This window comes from Natator depressus, chromosome 11, assembly GCF_965152275.1.
Source record: "Natator depressus isolate rNatDep1 chromosome 11, rNatDep2.hap1, whole genome shotgun sequence".
NCBI lineage: Eukaryota > Metazoa > Chordata > Testudines > Cheloniidae > Natator > Natator depressus.
Genome location: NC_134244.1, coordinates 33,617,303 through 33,638,069, shown reverse-complemented (window position 1 = coordinate 33,638,069; position 20,767 = coordinate 33,617,303). Strand labels below are relative to the sequence as shown.

Genomic DNA, 20,767 nt, shown 5'->3' with positions numbered 1-20,767 from the left:
AGAAAAACAACAGGGGAGAAGAGGGGGGAGCTGTAAAACAGGGTGACATCTAACACACGGACCCACAGGCCCAGTGGTACCACAATATGAAAAGGTAAACACCGAGAATGTCTTTAGATTCAGAGCTCAGGAATCCTGAGCAGAGTTCAAGTCCAGCAGGGAGTCTTGGGTTCTCGGGTCATCTTCAGCACCAGGCACCAGTAAACTTACTGCAACAAACCCATCTGGTGCCCTCTTCTGCCACTCTCTGCAAACCCACACAGAGCAACAGCCTCCCCATTTAGCTGGCTACAACCACCCTCTTGATTCCCAATGCTAGGTCACTCTGGGCAACAGTGATACTGAGTCTGGCTCTGGTTTGTCTATCTCAGGTGATTCCTCCTTGGCACACTGCTCCTCCTGGGTCCTGTCCTGGGGCATCCCCAGCAGACAGCTCTGTCCCTCCCAGGCTTTGGGCAGGTTCTCAGCTGCTTCACTATGTCAAGGCCGGCTTGCTGCAGCCCTTCTGTCTGAAGCTACAGACACGCACACCCTGTTGCTCCCCCTCTCGCCACACCCCGGACTACTACTTTATGGAAACATCAGCACTTCTCTGCCTCAGGATAAGGCTTTAAAGGAGCCATGGTCTCTACACCTCGTGGGGGTTACACTAATAAAGCAGAATGAAAAATGAAGGCCTTCCATGTTAAGAATTCTAAATACAACCCTACTATTCAGGTGAAATACACACAAGTAAGACAAGGCACAACGAAAATCACTTGGCAAGATCAGTAGGGAAATAAGCAAGAACTGCTGATTTGGGGAAAATAAACATATATATATTTTCACACACACATACACACCCCAATAAGAGCTCCCAAAAAGAAGAGATCAAATTTGCCCTATCTTACACCCCGTGCAACATCACTGAAGCCAATGAAGTTCCAAAGGGTGGAAGCAGCCAAGGATTTGGCACTACATATGCTTTAAAGTTGCTGCTGACCAAAAGGTGGGGGGAAAACCCAAAGTTAAAAGTTGCATATAATGAGTCTCTACAGGGAACACAAGAATGGGCACAACTCAAACCTGAGCAAACTCAGAAAATAACTAGAAGTAGGAACAGGAAACCGGTTCAATGAAAATAAAAAAAACAGTTTGAACCTTTGCCCATCCTTCGAACAGAAGTCACCCCAACCCTTTCATAAGGTTTGAAAAAGTGTGTCTAAAGACTCTCTCAGAACCGTCTCTTCCAACATGACCCCTAAAACCCTGCCCTCTCCAATACTCCAACACAATCACACTTCCTAATTGAAGTGGCACAATTTTCTTAGGGGACGAAAGAGGAGAGAAATAAAATGAAGGTGCATCCCCTCTCCTCCTTTCAGCAATTGGTCTCACTTTCATAAGGCAAGCAGGTGGCTTGCCCCTTCACCTTCACCCAGGATTCACCCTAAATAGGCAGCAAAACAGCCAACTACCCCACCAGAATCCATTCAGCTTTCACCCACTCGGCTAGAAGCAAGTAGCAAGTGCTATACTTCTATGAAAACTAAGAACTCTTCTTTTTTTCAATAGTATAAAGATCCCATTTTTAGCCCTGTCCACAGTTACCCCACCAGATACTGTTATTCATTTGGCAGTTTTACAGTTCATGATTACTCTCAACTTTATTCATTCCTCATCCATTATTTTTAATTGAGCTGGGACAGCAAATTCACTACAGAAGAATTCAGAAACTGGAGAGCTTTGAATGAAGTGATCTGACCTCCTCTCCAAATCTGTGCTAGATGTTGTTACATTTTCAGCTTGATTACAGGAGAGACCCATAAACGTGTATAATATAGTAAGTCAAAAACAGAAACATGAAAGGAAGATTAAACTAGTGATTAGTGACTGGAGATTTTTGTGAACATAAAAAAAGGTCAGGGAGGGAAACAAAAAAGCCTCTAAGAGATTACAGGGTTAATTATTTTCAGAAGACGATGTAGACATGGCTAAAAAGGCAAAATAATTCTCTGTTAGAGCTTTTGCAGAGGAGCTTAATGGGTCAACTGCCACAGAGACGCATTTCTGGTGAGGTGGAAGACAGACTGGAAGAAATCAGAGCCACAAAAGAAAAGATTAATAAAAAGTCTCAATAACCATAGTCTAGATTCTTCTCAGAGTCCTTATTAAGGCTAAAGATGTGGGGAATAGTTAGGCAACCTCGATGAACAATTCAGTTTTCCCTACTGTGTATTTTTTTGCAGATTTTCTATACCTTTCAAAACTGTATGCAATATTCCAGAGGCAACCATATGAAAGTTTATAATCTCCCCAACACACTTTTTTTACCTCTCAGGGTAACATTTTCTAATGATTGCATTGCATTGCGAGTGAACTGCCAATTTCATTTGCTGTCTACAATCATTCCTATTCTTTTCTGACTTGTTCCTCCCAGATAGGAAACCCTTTTTAAACAGAAGTTTACTTTAGAAGATCTCAATTATGCAAAGCACTTGGCCAGAAAACAGTTCCAAGGTTTCAGAATTTGTTTTCATTCCACTGGGGAATGAAACTAAGATCTTTAGAATTATTTTTGCAAAAAAAAAAAATGAGAACAGCAATCACCCACCCATGAATAGCTAATAGTCTGGTGATTAGGTCACTCACATGAGAATCCCACATCCCAGGTAAGTGTTCTACCATTGGGCTATTGAGTCGGTCTCTCCTGCTGGAGCTGTTCCACTTTGTATAAATGTTTAAATATTCATGGGACCAGAGAGAGAAAGACAGGCTGACTCGATAGCCCAGTGTTCCCTGCTTCAAATCAGGCAGTGCGGGGACTTGAATATGTCAATCTTGGGTACTTATATGGCTCCATTACCACTCAAATTTGGTATTTGAGCACCTCACAATCTTCAATGTATTAACAACACCTCGAAGAGGGAAGTGCTATTATCCCCATTTTAAGAAGAGGAACTGAGACACAAAGAAGCTAAATGATTTACCAAAAGTCACACAGGAAGTCTGTGACAGAGCAAGAAATTGAGCCCAAGTTTCAGAATAGTGCCCTAACCACTGGAAATATCCTTCCTCTGAATATCAAGGCCTAGAAAAGTACAGCTCCTATTATAAGACACAAAAGGTAGGTGAGATAATATTTTTATTACACCAACTTCTGCTGGTGGAAGGTACAACGTTTTGAGATACAGAGTTCTTCTTCAGCTCTGGGGCAGGAAGAAGAGTGTTCTGAAGAAGAGATCTGTGAAGCTCAAAAACTTGTACCTTCCACCAATAGGACGTGGCCCAGTAAAAATAAATATCTCACCTACCTTGTCTCTCTCATCTCCTGGGATCAACATTGTAACAACAACACTTCAAACAGTTCATATTATTGGCTAACTCATATGTGGAGCTTAGAGTCTGGCCAACTAAGTATATTAAATCTGAAAAAGGTAATGATTCTTGCATTTTGTTAATGAAAATAAATGTAAAGTTTAAAACATTTCTCTGGGAAGAAAATTCAGATCAGAAAATTAAGTATGGAAAGCATGTTATAGTAACCACTGAAAATAAGGGTTCCTAAATGCACAGAAAAATTATAAACAGTAGTATTGCCTAGTAAATTTCTGTAGTAGAAAAGTTATGAAAAATAGCTTGTGTGAGGTTTAGTAGCTGTTTTTGAAATTAAACCATCCATTATTTCAAAGCATTTTTTACAGAATATAAATTCCAAGGACCCCAGTCTACATAAAAACTTTCATTTTTAAAGCTAAGCCAATTTAGTAGGAAGGACTGAACAAAATGTGTAGAAAATTCATGAAAATTATGAAAATTCACACCTTATGATTCCAATACACACAGCATAAATTATCCATTTACTGCTAGAGAAATGTCAGCAAATCCCACGGAGTATCATGAAAGGTCCCAAATGACACAGCAAATGCAGCAGATCCAACAACATTCAGCTGACTGCACTGAATGAAAATGTAAAGTAGGCTTGGGTACAGCTAGTGAGATTTGGAGGCTTGTAAAACTTTAGACATTTTTTGAAAAACTTTTCCCCATTGATCTCCTCACCGTATAGATTAATGTGTACATAAAAAAGACTTCTCTGCTACAAAACTGGGTCACAGTTTCTCACATTCTTTCTCCTTATCCCTCTCTCTCCTGACAGCCCAATGCTAATGAGTTTATTAATTTATATTCAGTTTATTGAAGATTTTTATGCAGACATACAAAAACCCATTAACAACACACACAAGCTAAAGGAATGGATTGGAATCAATACTTTTCAGAATATATGTTAATGCAATTAAGCCATTCCTACCAATGAAACTCCAGCCTTAGGACCCAGTCTTGCAAGTGGAACCCGCACAAGAGGAACCCTACCCTTGTATGGAGCCCTAGTGATGGTATTCGTGCTGCCCAGGCCGGTGCAGGGGTTTGCTTGTATGTTGTAACTTGCCTTACACTTTACCTGGTGTCAGTTATTAGGTGAAGAGTTTAACTGTAGCTTAGAGGCTCATATACAAAAGATAGGCTTACAGGCTGAGTATTTTCAGTCTTCATCCATATATAATTCAAAATGGGTCTCATTTCACATCATCCTGGAGGAAAAATTAGACAGGGAACTCCCTACAACTGGTTGAAATGTGTGGGGGGGAGGGGAATTTTCACTGTTTTTCTTCCATTTTTCAATCAGCTCTAGCTCCTCTCTTGGAAAGAATTTGAATGCTACTAGTCATGAGTGAATCTCTCATGGCTGCTAGGCTCTTGTGATGACTCACTGGTCTATCCTACTGCCTATGCTGTCTCCCCTCCTCCTCCCACATGATAGCCCATATTTTAGAACACAGTAATAGTGCTGACGTTCCTCAGCACAGTAGTTTAGCACAAAGATGCAGCCCGCACATTCAAAGTGAGGTTCCAGTGCCAGGGAAAGAGATAATCTGTTCTGTCAGAGGCAGATACAGACTGAATGTGCTGACTTATACCCAGAACATGCACAATAGCAGCAGCCTCAGCAGGGATCTAGGACATATTCAGTATCCTGTTTTGCCTGCTACAACAGTTAAGACATGGAAGGCTGGAGAATATGCACTGCAGAAATTATTCAGATCAGTGATGCTGCAGTGTCACTGAGATTGTGTGTGCTGCAGTCAAAAGAGGCCTACCACTCTCAGTAGTGCTTCCATCAAGAGCCAAACACAGTGGCATAATAACACAATCAAGTGTCCATGTCCTGCAATATGAACATTGCTAATTTCAGCATGTGTATACCACATATGGGTACTCATAGTACAGTGATATATCAATACAGTATTTCCTTTAGCATCTTCCATCCCCCCCAGCAACTCAAAGTGCTTTAACAAATTTAAGGTTAGCCTCCAAACAGGTCATACAGGAAATCTGTGGCACAACTGAAACGTGTAGAACCCAAGTCCTCCTGCTCTTCTGCCTTAACTACAAGGGTATCTTTCTTCCATTCATATGACATAGAGCCTGCTTTTGTTCAAGTGACTGGTGAGGCATACCTGTCTGTGGAATTTAGAGGTATTCAACAGATGCTCCATACTACACTGGATTTGGCCCTGCAGTGAGGACTTCACAGCCTGCTATAGTGTTTGTTGTGGTATGCCTGTTACCCTGAGCTAAACATAACCAGCTGCTTGCATAGGAAACATTCACAGGTGCTGTATTCTGTTGCAATAGTGTCTGATGGCCTTTCTGAGTGGTACTGGTGACCATAAGATGAAAGGGTGGATACTGCCATGGTACTAATTCTCCCCGGGGCACCATCCATGGAACTGACAAAACTCAGAGGAGTGGAACATCCCACCCACAGCAGGAGAGCTGAGTGAATTCTGCATTGATGACTCCCCACACAGGACTACTTCTCACATGGATGGTGTGAAGATACTGATACCTACATTTGCTAGAGTTGAGAGGATTCAGGAGTTAGTAGGAGAGTGTTTCACCTCCTGAAGGACAGAACAGGAATCTGTGCAGTAGGTAAAGGTGCTGATGGAGTCCATTATGAAGACAGGTAAAATTGCTGGTCCAGCTCAGTACAGTTTATGGTAGGCTGCTCTGGACAAGGGGACGGGACAAGCATCTCCTGGGGGGAGTGGTGAAGACAGGTGTCCTTCAGGAGAGAGGAAGCTGATCAAGCGAGAGATTGAGACTCCCTAGTCAGCAAGTTTGCAAGGGGAAGAATACAGAGCTGAACAGCGGAAGTCAGGGGCCAAGCAGTTGCTCTGATGACTGAGTAGAGGGTGAACACCCCATTCAACAGGATGAGAGCCCAGTGGGGTGGGTCAGGCCCAGGAGGGGCTTGAGTGCCTCCAATTCAGTCCTAAAGGAGCTTATGCCTTCTAGTTTCAAGTTTTGCGGTTTGCAGAACTCAGCCAGGAGTTCCCTTTCACCCTAGTGATGTCCCACCATTACCAAAAATCTGCACGAAGGAGCATGGCTCTCGGAGGGTAAGGAACTGCTGCAATGAAGTGAAAAATGGCAGCCAAGAGAGAGAGAGTGTAAGTAAATGGTGAGCTGTAATAATACTGTGCTCTTCTCATACAATCTGCCCATTCCACATGATAGCTATTCCTATGAGCATTTGCCCCATGTGTCAATTAAGTGTTTGACCATATTGGCTCCTTTGTCAATGACAAAGAAGCCAACCTTAAAATGCCCATCTTCAAGTTATGTAAACAGATATGGGTGAAAACTATGCAGTATGTGTTTAAGGATGTGTGCTCTTTCTTGCTGAGAAAGGGAGGAGGAAGGCAACCCTCAGCAAACCTCCAGTTAGGGAACCCCTTCCAGTAGCCACAGCAGACTGAAATAGATAGTTCATCACACTGCCTTTACTTTCAGGTAAGAGTTGGGAACTGGTTGTCTCTGCACCAGAATGCTCACTCTTATAGGCTGTGCAGATCTTTCAGGGGTTGAAAGGGGAAGCAAGCAGATTCAACATAGCAAGTTGTGGAGGGATGAGAAGTTAGTAGATGAAGGAAGAGACCACTCTCTCCCTCAAACCGTTCTGCAAACATTCTACCCTTCTATGGCCATCGAGCATTTCCAAGCATTCATTTATCTTCTGGGACTTGTTCAGTCCAAAAAGCCAAGATAATTTCTACAAGACGATTCCCTTAAAAAAAAAGGCGGGGGGAGGGGAACCGGGGGATCTATAGAACTCAGAATAGTAAACCCTCTGGAGCAGGGACTGTCTTTTTGCTCTGTGTTTGTACAGCATCTAGCACAATGGGGTCTTGGTCCATGACTAGCATTCCTATGAGTTCTAGTGTTATAAACAAAATATTAATAGACAGAAAAATCATAATGATTAATAAAACGCATGCATGGCTTGCAGTTGCAGCAGCGTGCCTAGTGGAAGTCATATTGACAAGTGCTCTTTTCTCCTTAGGATAGCATTCTTTAGTTATTGATGTTTGGAACAAGCTCATTGTTTAAATAAAGTATGGCCATTATAAACGATGGCTCAAATTCCGCTCTTGGTTACATCAATGTAACTCCATTAACTTCAACTAAGCCAAAGTTACACTGGTATATCTGACAGCAGATTTTCGTCCTTTATCTTTTCAAGCAAATGTGGCTCCTCTATGTTTAACTATTCAAATCACACTGTAAAGATCCCAAATCTCAAGCCTATATATACACATCTTGCTGCTGTATGTTGTCCCAAAAATGAACTGCTCTTCCTAAATGTACTTCTATGGCTTGTTGCCTTCTGATCCTCCAAGAAAGCACCTTCTTAGCACCTAAACTGCTGGATTGTCTTTGAATGAGAGCTAAAACCACAATCTTGAGCACCTATGATCATTAATAATTCCATGGCACTTTTTAAAAGAGGTAGCATGTCAATCCTAGTGTCCTACACAAATTCTAGCTCAAGTAATTACAATATGCCACTTTATTACCCCCTGCAGATTCAGTTGGATGCAGTATACCCCTTAAATTCATGTCTTACATTTTTTAATATTTTATTATTACTTTTACAACCACAGTACCTAGAGCTCCAGCCAAGAGTAGGCCCATTGTGCTAGGTGCTGTACAAACACATAGTAAGGAGACAGTCTCTGCCCCGAAGAACTAATAGAAATGTTTTCTTTTTCTGATGAAATAGGATCCAGTTCTATGAAAGGGCATGACCCTGCAGTTCTTACTCAGGCAAAACTCCCATCAAGGCGAAAGAGTTTTACCTGAGCAAGGAGGATCATAGGAGCAGGTCCAAAATTATAGGTATATCAACATTTTAAGTTACAGTTGTATAAAAGAACAAAGAAGCTTGGGTGATTTGGTCCCTTTGAGAAGGTCTTGAAAACACTGAAAAGTACCAAAATACCATGAAACCAATACTTTCAGGAATTTCATAGCAATGCCAAGAAACAGAATGTACTCATTGTGACTAATACATTAAAATACTGAAAATAAATTCTAACAGATTAAACAAGTCTTGTAGCAACTGAAGGTATAGTTAAATCATTCCAAAACTACTCAAGCTTAAGAGGATGGCAATCTTCCCTATTATTAATAAGAACATAAGCTGGATAAGTAGACTGGGAAACCTATAAATTATAGTCAGTATCAGTAAGTAGAATATTGTTTAAAAATATGTTTTTAATTAAAAATGATGTGACAGCCACTTTAACTGAATCAATTCCCTGCACGTGCTGGAGTTTTAGACCTCTTCTGTGTTCTGCAGCACACATTTCCAATTGACTGTCATTAAACTATGGGGAAATTGGAATATGCTTTTAATTGCAAAATCCAGACCAAAAGAATACTGAAAATGCCTTGTGCATTTTATATATTTACATTTTTGAAACATAAAACAACATTTTAAATCCTTGATCATTTAATCCTGTGCTTTGAGGTCAGGAAATACCTACTATTTCTGCCAAATTGGGCTCCAATTATATGTGAAAATTGTCATGGGCCGAGGGTAAAGCAGGTAACAGGAAGCATTTCACATTACCTTCAACCTTGAGTGTAACTTTTAAAACATATAACCAAATATGTTTCCATGGAAATCTTCTGGGGGGAAAAAACTAGAATCTGTTAAAATGGGGCTAAATATAATTTGTAAAAATAAACATCTCATAATTTCAAATATAATCTCCTTAAACTGTATACAGGATGCCCAAAATTGAACTCCTTTCCACGACTCTTATCCACCATTTGTAAGGAACACAGCTAAGCTGATTACAGTATTTTCAATTTCATTTTGTGTCCAGCACATAAAAATAGGCTATTATTGCTGCATTAAAAACCTTACATAACGTACCATCCCAGTTGCTTTCATTTATATAGTTAGGCTTTATTATCTAGCTCCACAGTATATTAATAAGCCCAATATTAACACCCTTTCAATCAGGTTGATAATGATTAAAAAATAAAATTCTATAGCATATTAAAGTACATTTTAATTACATTTTGGGAAAATTCTAAATATTTAAATTATTGATCACCTCTGTTTTTCAGGCCATTAGTATAATTATTACTCACCAACGCTAATAATTAAAAGTGAGAGGTAGCTTGCCAACTTTTGCTTTCATTTTCAATGAGCTTCTATTCTTAAAACTGACCAGAAATAGAGCAAAAACCTTTTAGTGCAACATAAAGTGAAGATCTCTTCTTGCAGAATAACTCAGACCCATTACACAATGTGATAAACTATTTTAAATAACCTGCCATGGTGAGTAAAACAACTGATTTACAATGTGCTTTCGTAAGAGTGATGTACAGTATTAGTTAACAATTCGGTGTAAAGGTGCCGTGGAAAGATAATGCAACATAAAATGCAGTACCATCCTCTTGTTCTATATTTTACGTTATATCAAAAGCTATAACCTCTTTTACCAAGTTTGAACTGGAAAGAATTATATACGTACTAAAATTCATATTTAAAATATAATCAGTACTCTTATGCTAGTCCACTGGCAATTAACTGCATGTTAAATTTCCAAAAATTATTTGGTTTGCTTATGTATTAGGTAAATAGTCTATCCTCTAAATCCTGTAGCAAATCCAACAATAAACAGTAACACAAACTAATATAGCCTACCACTGAAAAACAAACACTATGCTAGAAATTAGTACTGTATAAATCATGAGGTCATACCTGATGACTTAGAGACTGGAATGGCTCACCGGTTCCAAGCTGCATGACCTTTCTATTTCCAGAAACCGCCAAAGATTGCATTTCCTATCTTATAAAAGAACATCATATAGCCATCTCTCTCTCAGCATCTTGTAGGCTAGTGAAGAAAGTATCAACAGCCGATCTGTCCATCAATAACTGCTGAAGTCATTGCCATCAAGAAATCAGATCTTAAATATAGTTTCCCCTGTGAGATCAAAGGCATCCGGTATTCAAGGAGACTGATACAGCTATATCACTGATGCTGCTAATGCTATCTGAAAACAGTAAGCTTACTGCTTAAAGCAATCCTGCATCATCCAAACAGAGCAAGCCACATCCTTCACCTCTTCATTTGCGTTACTACAAAAACTAGAGTGCCATTATGGATTTTATTTTTATATCTGGTCAGCTAAAGGAGACCGATATTATGCAACCCAGTTCACATTAGCAAACAGCAAATGTGACATATCCAGGTTATGAAATTTTATTTGCATGACCACTTCTCAGCAAGCAATATTGCTACCCAGAAGAAGCATCAAAATGTGATCCAAGGGAAAATTACCAGAAAGATCATAAACAATTCAAAAGCAGCAAAGCATTAAATACCTCTGTGGCACTTAAATAGCTTTTTTATATAAAATTTACAAATTGCAGGCTGTATTAAATTAAAAATATTTCTTGCTTAAATAATTTTTGTGTTTCTTTTCAAGAATTTGCATGCTCACTGCATTGTTCCATGTTAACAGCCCAGAAAACAGCATGCTTTGAAAACATGCCAGTATTATGACAGTAAAAATGTGTTTTGATACCAAACAAAACAATCATGTATCTGGATTTGTTTAGTTCCTATAGACCTTTCAAGACAGCAAGACTTACAATGCCCTTTCAGTAATTTTAAAAAATTCATTGACAATACACCGTAGTATTCTAACTATATAATATAATACACATATTTTAGTTATTTTATAGCAATGCACAGCAGGACAGTTATGAAACAATTACTGTTAGATTAACATTAAGACGGATACTGAGTTAGGAACAATGACAAACGGACAAAATGTCATTTCTCAGAATTAGGGCTGTCGATTAATCACAGTTAACTCATGCCATTAACTCAAAAAAATTAACTGCAATTAAAAAAATTAATCGTGATTAATAGCACTGTTAAACAATAGAATACCAATGGAAATTTTTAAAATATTTTTGGATGTTTTTCTACATTTTCAAATATATTGATTTCTATTACAACACAGAATACAAAATGTATACGGCTCTCTTTATATTATTTTTATTTCAAATATTTGTACTGTAAAAATAATAAACAAAAGAAATAGTATTTTTCAATTCACCTCATACAAGTACTGTAGTGCAATCTCTTTATCATGAAAGTATAACTTACAAATGTAGATATTTTTTGTTACATAACTACACTCAAAAACAAAACAATGTAAAACTTTACAGCCTACAAGTCCACTCAGTCCTACTTCTCGTTCAGCCAATTGCTAAGACAAACAAGTTTGTCTACATTTATGGGTGATATTGCTGACTGCTTCTTATTTACAATGTCACCTGAAAGTGAGAACAGGCATTTGCAGGACACTTTTATAGCTGGCGTTGCAAGGTATTTACGTGCCAGATGCGCTAAAGATTCATATGTCCCTTCATGCTTTGGCCACCATTCCAGAGGACATGCTGCCATGCTGATGATGCTCGTTAAAAAAAATGCGTTAATTAAATTTGTGACTGAACTCCTTGGGGGAGAATTGTATGTCTCCTGTTCTGTATTACACACATCCTGCCATGTATTTCATGTTATAGCAGTCTCGAATGATGACCCAGCACATGTTCGTTTTAAGAACACTTTCACAGCAGATTTGACAATACTCAAAGAAGGTACCAATATGAGATTTCTAAGGATAGATATAGCACTCAACCCAAGGGTTAAGAATCTGAAGTGCCTTCCAAAATACGAGATGGACAAGGCGTAGAAAATGTTTTCAGATGTCTTAAAAGAGCAACACTCCGATGCGGAAACTACTGAACCTGAACCACCAAAAAAGAAAATCAACCTTCTGTTGGTGGCATCTGATTCAGATGATGAAAATGAATATGCATTGGTCCGCTCTGCTTTGGATCATTATCAAGCAGAACCCGTCATCAGCATGGACACATGACTTCTGGAATGGTGGTTGAAGCGTGAAGGGACATATGAATCATTAGGGCATCTGGCAAATAAATATCTTGCAATACCGGCTACAACAGTGCCATGCAAAAGCCTGTTCTCACTTTCAGGTGACGTAAACAAGACGTGGGCAACATTATCTCCTGCAAATTGTAACCAAACTTGTTTGTCTGAGTGATTGGCTGAAGTAGGACTGAGTGGACTTGTAGGTTCTAAAGTTTTACATTGTTTTATTTTTGAATGCAGTTTTTTTTGTACATAATTCTACGTTTGTAACTTCAACTTTTATTATAAAGAGATTGCACTACACTACTTGTAATAGGTAGTAATAAAAAATAAATATAAAATGAGCATTGTACACTTCGTATTATATGTTCTAATTGAAATCAATATATTTGAAAATGTAGAAAACATCCAAAAATATTTAAATACATGGTATTCTATTATTAACAGTGCAATTAATCACGACTAATTTTTTTAATCATGCAATTAATAGCAATTAATTTTTAATTGCTTGACAGCCCTACTCAGAATTAAAGAGAACATATACAGCTGACAAATTGTGAAGTTATCATTTCCTAGCTTGTTCCTGAATTCTAAAGCCACAGAATAATTTAAGTTATTCATGGCATTTGGAAACTACTATTAGTTCATGCAGTTCTTCTGCCTGAAAATACAGGAATATTCCCTCAGAATGTTTTCTAAACATACTGCAATTGGCTACATATTACCAAGTTTTAAATAAATACAACTTGGCTAAATTCATCCCTGATGTAATTCCATTGACTCAAATGGCTTGCATGCCATTGGGCGGAATTTAGCTTCCCATCTTTACCACTGAATAGTAAGAAACTTCAGCCAGAAGTAAATGGTTTCTAAATTAAGTCACCCAAATCCATTCTACTCCATTACTTTAACAGTTTTACTTTTCAGTTACAGTAATTGCTCTTAGCAACTTCCAGTTAATCAGCTTTGGCATGAAGTATTCATATTATGACGGACAACAGCAAAATGGTATCTTCCATGAATACTGCAAGTTTACCTTTAAGGAAGGAATTTTTTTTGTTCTAAACGTTAACTGTTTTATAGCACGCAATGGGCCAGACCCTGGTCTGCATTAAGGCAGCTCCGTACCACTCCCCCAGAATAAAGTAGTACTAAAGGTAGCATAACTGGCCACAAAAGGACCATATAGGGATCCTTATGAGACTCACTATTGCAGGTCCTATGCTTTGTGAAGATGGGGCAGGGGGCATGGCTATCAAAGGGGCTTATCTGATATGGCCCTATGTCTTGAGATCCCTGGCTGCTGTAACAGCCACTGGCAACTGGTGCAACTAGAGGAGCCTCGAGGCTGCTCTAAACTGCACTAGTAGACCAGATCAGGCCAAGACTGGTGAAGTGCAAAGTGGCTTAAAACAATACCACCTCTTCCTCAACCGCCACTGGGTATGTCTGCACTGCAATTAAAAACCCATGGCTGGCCCATGCCAGCTGACTTGGGTTTGTAGGGCTCGGGCTAAAAGGCCACTTAATTGAGATGTAGACATTTGGACTTCGGCTGGAGCTTGGGCTCTAGGAACCTGCGAGGAAGGAGAGTCCCAGAGCCCAGCCTGGAGCCCAAGCCGAAATGTCTACACTGCAGTTAAACAGACCCTTAGCCCAAGTCCCAGATGCCCAAGTCAGCTCACACAGGCCAGCCCTGGGTGTCTTCTTGCAGTGTAGACATATCCATTGAGCCTTGCCAAGCGTTCCTTGGCTACAGCTCAGTTTCTGATCCTATGTATGTATATTATGAATATAGTGTTAAAAACACTATTTGGATTCTCAGTAATGTTTGAGCTTTGAAGGACCTAATGTTATTTAATTATATTTAAAAAATATAAAAGCCTTTAAGCATATACATATAAGACATCCTCTGGGATGCTCCAAAGGATTTTCTCCATTAAGAAAGGCAATTGTTTTTTCACACTTCTTTTATTCTTCAGGAAAGGTAAATTTAGAGACCGAAAAAAATGACATTATAACATGATAATCATGGAAATCAGGATTTCATTTTAAGTATAACTAAGATTACTGAAACAGGACATTTGTAAAGTTCTTACAAAATAATGTAGAATTCACTTTCAACCAAATCAGTCCACTAAAACTGTGGCAAATGGGATATATTAAAATATTCAAAGAGATGAAGAGGATCATTTTGGCAGGATGACTTGCAACACAATGTGAACAGAACAACAACTCTTCTTTACCTGATATAAAATGTGAACACATTCTCAGTGCGGAATCGTTTGAGTCAAGGGAAAACATCTCACCCTTTTTATAACACAATGCAGCATTACGAGATCATACAATCAGCTGCTGCCATTTACAAATTTACTGCTGCACAAATATCATATTGAGACCGATGGCTGCATAGGCACACGTAAGAGAGTATAACAGATCTTTTCATGTACATAATCCACTGACATGACCCTCTAAAATTCAGCAAGCTTCTTTCCGATAATATAGTTGTGAAAAAGATGAAAGACAAAAGAAATGGAAAATGACTGGATGAACAATATATGTTGCTAAGATGTCGTGATCAATGCTCATCCCATTTTATGTGATGAGATTTAGCCTACCAACAGAGTGTGACAGGGCAAGGCCAGATGGCTATAGAAAAGTAATGGGAGATAGATATATTAGCTCCAGGCTAAACAAATCCCTGGTACCAGGATAAGTGAAATGGCAGCTGCTCCAGGTCAATTAAGACACCTGGGGCCAATTCAGAACTTTCCAGAAGGCAGGGAGAACGCTAGGTTGATTGGGACACCTGAAGCCAATCAGGGGCTGGCTGAAACTAGTTAAAAGCCTCCCAGTTAGTCAGGTGGGTGTGCATGTCAGGAGCTGTGGGAGGAAGTTGCGCTGTTGGAGAGACTGAGTAGCACACACCATATCAGGCACAAGGAAGGAGGCCCTGAGATAAGGGCGAAGTGGAGCTTGAGGAAGTGAGGGCTGCTGTGGGGGAAGTAGTCCAGGGAATTGTACATGTCATGTTTCTAAAAGGTCAGCTACCATAGTTGATACTATTAGGGTCCCTGGGCTGGAGCCCGGAATAGAGGGTGGGCCCGGGCTCCCCGCCCTTTGCCCCCTGATTAATCACTGAGACTGGGAGACAACAGAGACTGTGCAAGGAAGGATAACTTCTCCTCACCTCCCTTGCTGGCTTATGATGAAAATGGCTCAGTAGACTGTGACCCTTGTCTCTAGAGAGAGAAGGGTTATGTAGAGGGTCACAGTGAGCCTCTGAGGCTAGCGAAATCTGCCAGGAAACGTGGGACACACGGAGGCAAGGACAGAGCTTTGTCACAACTGGTGTGAAAAGTGGGATTTCATTCACAGAGTGACAGAAGAAAGAGGTTTAAAAAAAAAAGTGCACTGGGGTTTTGGGTTTTGTTTTTTTGTTTGTTTGTTTGCTTTGTACCACAATGGAGGAGGTGGTAAGAGCTCTGGTACAAGCCATGGCAGCCCAGCAGGAGGCCACCCGGGTTCAGGCAATGGCACAACAGGAGTCTATGCAGCTACACCAGGAAACCAATCAATTATTGGTGAGCCAGGCGACCCAAGATCTTGAGAGAGGTGGTGGACCAGCTGAAGATCCTCACCACCCAGGCCCGGGGGTCCGACAGGACGCGAACCCTGAGGGCCACTGGTTGTCTGCCAAAGATGATGTTGGGAGATGACATAGAGGCATATCTCCTCTCATTCGAAAGGACTGCTCAGCGTAAAGCGTGGCCCCAGGAGCAGTGGGCCAGCATTCTCACCCCTTTTTTGTGTGGAGAGGCCCAGAAGGCCTACTTTGACTTGCCTGCCACAGATGCCACTGACTATACCCGTCTGAAGGCAGAGATCCTAGCACGATCAGGGGTAATGGCAGCGGTAAGGGCCCAGAGGTTCCATGAGTGGAAATACCAGGAGAACAAACCCCTGAGGTCCCAACTATTCAACCTCATACACCTCACGTGGAAGTGGTTACAGCCCGAGGTGTGCAGCCCGGAGGAGATTTTGGAGACCCTGGTCATAGACCATTACATGCGGGGACTGCCACCAGATCTCCGCAAATGGGTAGGCCAGAACAATCCATCCATGTACGATGAGATGATCACGCTGGTAGAAAGATGGATGACAGCCAGGGAACTGACCCGACTACCCAAGGAAGGCCCCTTTCAAAGCAAGCATCCGACCCCAACCCTGGAAGGTTGGGCAGCCAAACCCCTGGGGAGTCCTAGGTGGAAGAAGGTGGGGGGCCAAAAACCAGCGGGGACCCCAGAAGAAAGGGATTGGCCTGAGTGGGGGGAACCCCGGGACTAAAACCCCTAACCCCCAGGATAGGGGAGTGATTAAAAGCAATTATAGATGTTATACATGTGGAGAGTGGGGACACATAGCAGCACAGTGTTCCAGCACCGAGGAGCCTATGCAATGTAACTTGGGGGATTGGGAGGTCCCATGCTCCCTTATCCACCTTGCGGGGTTCGCATTAGCCCCGCATAATTACACCAGGCCAGTAAGGATAAATGGAGCAGAGACTACAGCGCTTGTGGACTCTGGGAGTGCTATCACCCTCATATTGGGTAAGCTGGTAAAAAGTAGTCATCCGCTACAAGCCAAACGCGTAGCAGTGACGTGCATGCATGAGGCCGTGAGCCATTACCCCGCTATCCCAGTGGAGATAGAGGTTCAGGGAAACCCCATTGAGGTGACTGCAGGCGTAGTTCCTAAACTCCCATATCCTGTAGTCATTGGGAGGGACTATCCAGGGTTTGATAATTTACTCCCCCCTGGAGAGGCTGGAGGGAGGTGGGGATCCTGAGGATGTCAACCCCTGATGTTTGCTGAGATTTCTCAGGATCAGTTCTCAGCCTCCCGAAAGACCCGGAAGACAAAAAAAAGAGAGGAAGGCCGCAAAAGCCTTGGGAACTCGGATCCTGACCCAGGGCCAGAAGACCTCCCTAGGAGGCAGATGGACACGAGCAGCCAACAGAGAATTTCCACCACAGAAGGTGAGCCAGAGGCTGCCCCCAGCCATGATGGCAGCAAGCCGTTGGAAGAAGCAGAAGCCAGCCCCTGGGAGCTTGGGCAGGTTAGTTCCGGGAGAGAGACTTTTGGGCGGGACCAGGTGGAGGGCCCCAGATATGATAATGCCAGGAAAGAGGTGGCCGAGATCAATGGGATACCCGTGGATGGGAAGGTCCGGGGTCTCGGACCTTACTTTATAGTGAAGAAAGATCTCCTGTAACACGTGGTGCAAATGCAGGAGCAAGAGATACAACTTCTGGTGCCACGAAAACATCAAAAAGCCATATTGAGTCTCGCCCACAGTCCCCTGTTTGGAGGACACCTAGGGGTAGAGAAAACCCAGGCACAGATCCTGCGGAGGATCTTCTGCGAAGGAGTACATGAAGATGTCCGGCGATACTGCACCTCTTGTCCGGAGTGTCAGTTACATAGCCCTCGCCCGCACTTGTGGGCTCCTTTGATACCTCTTCCAATAATAGAGGTTCCTTTCGAATGAATAGCCATGGATCTGGTAGGGCCCCTAGGGAAGACAGCTCGGGGCCACCAACCTGTGCTTGTTGTACTGGACTATGCAACCCGGTACCCGGCAGCTGTTCCCCTGTGTAACACAGCTTCCAAGAAAATAGCTAAGGAGATAGTACAGATCTTTGCCTGGATTGGGCTACCCAAGGAGATATTGACTGATCAAGGGACACCTTTCATGTCCAAGTTGATGAAAGATCTCTGTTCATTGTTCCATGTACAAGCCCTACGGACCTCTGTATACCACCCGCAAACAGATGGCCTTGTGGAAAGGTTCAATAGGACCCTCAAGGCCATGATCAGGAAAGTGGTGAGCTGGGATGGGAAAGATTGGGATACCCTATTGCCTTACCTCATGTTCGCCATCCGGGAGGTTCCGCAAGCCTCCACAGGTTTCTCTCTATTCGAACTACTATATGGGCGCCACCCTCGGGGCATATTGGATATAGCCAGAGAAGCCTGGGAAGAGGAGCCAAATCCCAGAAGGAACATAGTCGAGCATGTACTGCAGATGAGAGATCAGATAGCCCGAGTTATGCCCATTGTACGGAAACACTTGGAGAGAGTACAGGAGACCCAACGAACCCATTATAACCACCAAGCGAAGTTTCAACGGTTCCAACCAGGGGATCGAGTGATGGTACTGGTGCCCACAGCAGAAAGTAAACTGTTGGCCCAGTGGCAGGGACCCTACGAAATAATCGAAGCCGTGGGAGAGGTGAACTATAAGGTGCGGCAGCCAGGCCGCCGGAAATCGGAGCAAATTTACCACATCAATCTTCTAAAACCTTGGCACGATCGAGAGGCATGCTTAGTCATGCAGGAGACCCTTCCCCAGGAGGATAACTTACACGAGCAAGTGAGGATATCATCCGACTTGACGCCGATCCAAAAGATCGAGGCAGCTGACATGATTAATCGCAACCGAGATGTGTTCTCTACAAAACCAGGGCGGACGACTGAAACCTATCACCATATCCGCACAATCCCCGGAGCCAAGGTAACATTGAGACCCTACTGAATCCCAGCAGCCAAAAGAGAAGAAATCAAGGCCGAAGTAAAGAAAATGTTAGAATTAGGGGTTATTGAAGAATCTTACAGTCAGTGGTCCAGTCCAATTGTTCTAGTGCCTAAACCTGATGGTACCATGAGATTCTGTAATGACTTTCGCTGACTGAATTAAATATCCCAGTTTGATGCATACCCCATACCACGCATCAACGAACTGGTTGACCAACTGGGTAGTGCCCGATTCTTGACTATACTGGATCTGACAAAAGGGTACTGGCAGATTCCTCTGACCAAAGAAGCTAAAGAAAAGACCGCATTCTCCACCCCGGATAGGCTATTCCAGTACACCATCCTCCCTTTTGGGCTACATGGGGCCCCAGCCACATTCCAGCGCCTCATGGATAAGTTGCCACACCCCCATACTAGTTATGCAGCTCCACACCTAGATGTCATCATCCATACGCCAGACTGGGGAATCCACTTGGAGAAAGTTGAGGCAGTACTGCGCACCTTAAGGTGGGCTGGCCTCACTGCTGATCTCGCTAAATGCACCATAGGGCTAGCAGAGGCTAGGTACCTGGGATATATTGTGGGAAGGGGCATAGTGAAGCCCCAAACAAATAAGCTAGAGGCAATTCAAAACTGGCCCCGGCCAACCCAAAAGAAGCAGGTCCGTGCGTTCCTAGGCATGGTAGGCTACTACCGACGTTTTATTCCCCACTTCACCACTAGGGCAAGTCCCCTAAGAGACCTGGTGAAGGCCCAAGGTCCAGAAATGGTAAAGTGGACTGACGCAGCAGAGGGGGCATTTACAGACCTTCGGATGGCCCTCTGTAATGACCCCGTACTTTAACAGGGAATTTATTTTACAAACAGACGCTTCCGAGGTGGGGTTGGGGGCAGTTCTGTCGCAAATGGTAGGAGAAGAGGAACACCCGATCCTTTACCTAAGCAGAAAGCTTCTCCCAAGAGAACAGAAATACGCAGTAGTTGAGAGAGAATGCCTTGCTGTCAAATGGGCTATGGAGACACTGCGTTATTACCTCTTAGGCTGGCGATTTACTCTTGTGATGGACCATGCACCCCTCCAGTGGATGCAGTGGAATAAGAAAAAGAATGCAAGGGTCACCAGATGGTTCTTATCCCTCCAACCATTCCAGTTCCACATACGGCACAGGGCTGGATGCCACCATGGCAATGCTGATGGCCTGTCACGAGCATATTGCCTGGCATCCCAAATTGCCCGGCATCCCAAATTGCCCAACTCTATGGTGTTGAGCAGAGGAGGGGGATATGTGACGGGGCAAGGCCAGATGGCTATAGAAAAGTAATGGGAGATAGATATATTAGCTCCAGGCTAAACAAATCCCTGGTACCAGGATAAGTGAAATGGCAGCTGCTCCAGGTCAATTAAGACACCTGGGGCCAATTCAGAACTTTCCAGAAGGCAGGGAGAACGCTAGGTTGATTGGGACACCTGAAGCCAATCAGGGGCTGGCTGAAACTAGTTAAAAGCCTCCCAGTTAGTCAGGTGGGTGTGCATGTCAGGAGCTGTGGGAGGAAGTTGCGCTGTTGGAGAGACTGAGTAGCACACACCATATCAGGCACAAGGAAGGAGGCCCTGAGATAAGGGCGAAGTGGAGCTTGAGGAAGTGAGGGCTGCTGTGGGGGAAGTAGTCCAGGGAATTGTACATGTCATGTTTCTAAAAGGTCAGCTACCATAGTTGATACTATTAGGGTCCCTGGGCTGGAGCCCGGAATAGAGGGTGGGCCCGGGCTCCCCGCCCTTTGCCCCCTGATTAATCACTGAGACTGGGAGACAACAGAGACTGTGCAAGGAAGGATAACTTCTCCTCACCTCC

General features: G+C 42.5%; 1 protein-coding gene across 6 annotated transcripts in view; it reads right to left on the bottom strand.

Annotated features, from left to right (window-relative positions):
- SLC4A10 (solute carrier family 4 member 10) overlaps positions 1-20,767 on the bottom strand; it is a 302,756-nt gene that overhangs the window by 200,873 nt on the left and 81,116 nt on the right. For 2 of the 6 annotated variants that reach the window (XM_074967431.1, XM_074967432.1), the window contains exon 1: positions 10,109-10,437. The exons of 2 other annotated variants lie outside the window; for them this stretch is intronic. In XM_074967431.1, the coding sequence (XP_074823532.1) occupies positions 10,109-10,189 (81 nt within the window). In that variant the 5' untranslated portion in view covers positions 10,190-10,437. Of the gene's footprint in view, positions 1-10,108; positions 10,438-20,767 lie in introns of those variants that run through there. 2 more of the 6 variants (XM_074967438.1, XM_074967435.1) reach the window with 2 other exon arrangements.